Raw genomic sequence first — 1549 nt, 5'->3', positions numbered from 1 at the left:
TTGTATCTTGGATCCCAAACTTTGCGAAACTGTGGATCCCTATACAGTATCCAGATTTGCAAAGGCAATTGGCCTGTTTTGAGCAGAGGAGGGACGGCGTACAATAGGCCCTGTTAGGCCGCGGTGCTTCTTGGCCGGTTTAAAAAAAATAAAAAAAAAAAAATATAGAAAAAAAAATAAAAGAACAAAAATGATAAAACAAATAAATCATGCATTGCTATTATGTAATATAAATTTACTTTATAGTACAAGAGCTGGGGAGAAAAAAGGACAGTTATTTTACCCCAATTTTATATTGCCCTAATGACAACTATGTATAATTACTAGTCAAAGTTGATGAGTCTGCCAAGTATAGGTAGGAGGGAGGAAATGGCAGCTGTTTGTAAACGTTAAAAAAAATTAATTTTTCATTCGGAGATCTATATCTTTAAAACAACCAACAACAAAAACCTAAGAAAACAACTTTTAAAGTAAATTTGCTAAAAATCTGAGAAGCTTTTTAAAAAGCAACATTTCATAAAAAATGTACTGAAAATCAGTTTTTCTCCTTTTGGATACTTGGACTATATATTAGTACTATGCCTATATATTATAAGATTTAAAAAAAAAATAGGTATAAGTATGTTGTGTATGTAGCAACCCAATACAGTTGGGGTAACACAATTTTTTAAAATAAAGTTACTCTTTCAAAGTTAGTTATTTTAGACATAGATTAGTCGGAAAAGTCAATAACTCGAATTTTTCTATATATCCCAAATTCGAGTTATAACAATGTAACTGTATTCAATAAAATTTTAATTTTTAAATAAATAGGATTATTGATGATGATGATTACCTCCTCGAATTAGAACACACAGAGCGCCAGTGTCCATTTTGAAATACCTGAAGCCTGCCGGACCTCGTACTGGACCCGTCCACCAACCTCAGTTCCCTGGTCAGGGCTTCGGATGTCGGCTGATTGATACTTCCCAAGGATATCCTTTCATGTTCTTTGCCCTGAAAAGAAAAATAATAATAATAAACATAAATATCCTTTGCCCCAGTAAAACATAATATTATACCATGACAGATTACAGTTCACAATGGAATTGGAAAAGGAAGAAAAACTAAGATTTTTGGATATGATAGTAATACGACAAGGAAAGGATATAATAACAGAATGGACAAAGAAGGAAACAAGTAGTAATTTGATATTAAATTACTATTCTTGCCACCCATTTCAAATGAAATTCAATGTAATTAATAATTATGTTAACAAGGCTATAAGAATAACGAATGCTAGTAGGCTGAATAGAGTGAAAAATATGATATTTAAAATATTTTTGGATAATTTTTACCCCAGAAAATTAATTTATAAAATTTGGGATATAAACCTTAAAAAATGCAAAGATATGATTGACAATAAAATAGCTAATAGTAATGCAATTATTAAGAAATATTATGGATTAAATTATATAAAAGCTTTATCAGAAGATATCCAGATGTCATTTATAGATTATGATGTGGAAGAATACTCATTATGTTATAGACCTAACAATAAAATTAAAAA

General features: G+C 29.9%; 1 protein-coding gene across 1 annotated transcript in view; it reads right to left on the bottom strand.

The window, feature by feature from the left end:
- bark (protein bark beetle) overlaps positions 1–1549 on the bottom strand; it is a gene marked incomplete at its 5' end in the record, with an annotated part of 138408 nt that overhangs the window by 38162 nt on the left and 98697 nt on the right. The window contains 1 exon segment of the mRNA XM_067049596.1: positions 836–996. Coding sequence (XP_066905697.1) covers positions 836–996 — 161 coding nt within the window.

The sequence above is a fragment of the Halyomorpha halys genome, unplaced genomic scaffold (assembly GCF_000696795.3).
Source record: "Halyomorpha halys isolate HHAL.00 unplaced genomic scaffold, Hhal_1.1 Scaffold2.1, whole genome shotgun sequence".
In the NCBI taxonomy this organism is placed as follows: Eukaryota; Metazoa; Arthropoda; class Insecta; order Hemiptera; family Pentatomidae; genus Halyomorpha; species Halyomorpha halys.
This window is presented reverse-complemented; position numbering and strand designations above follow the sequence as displayed.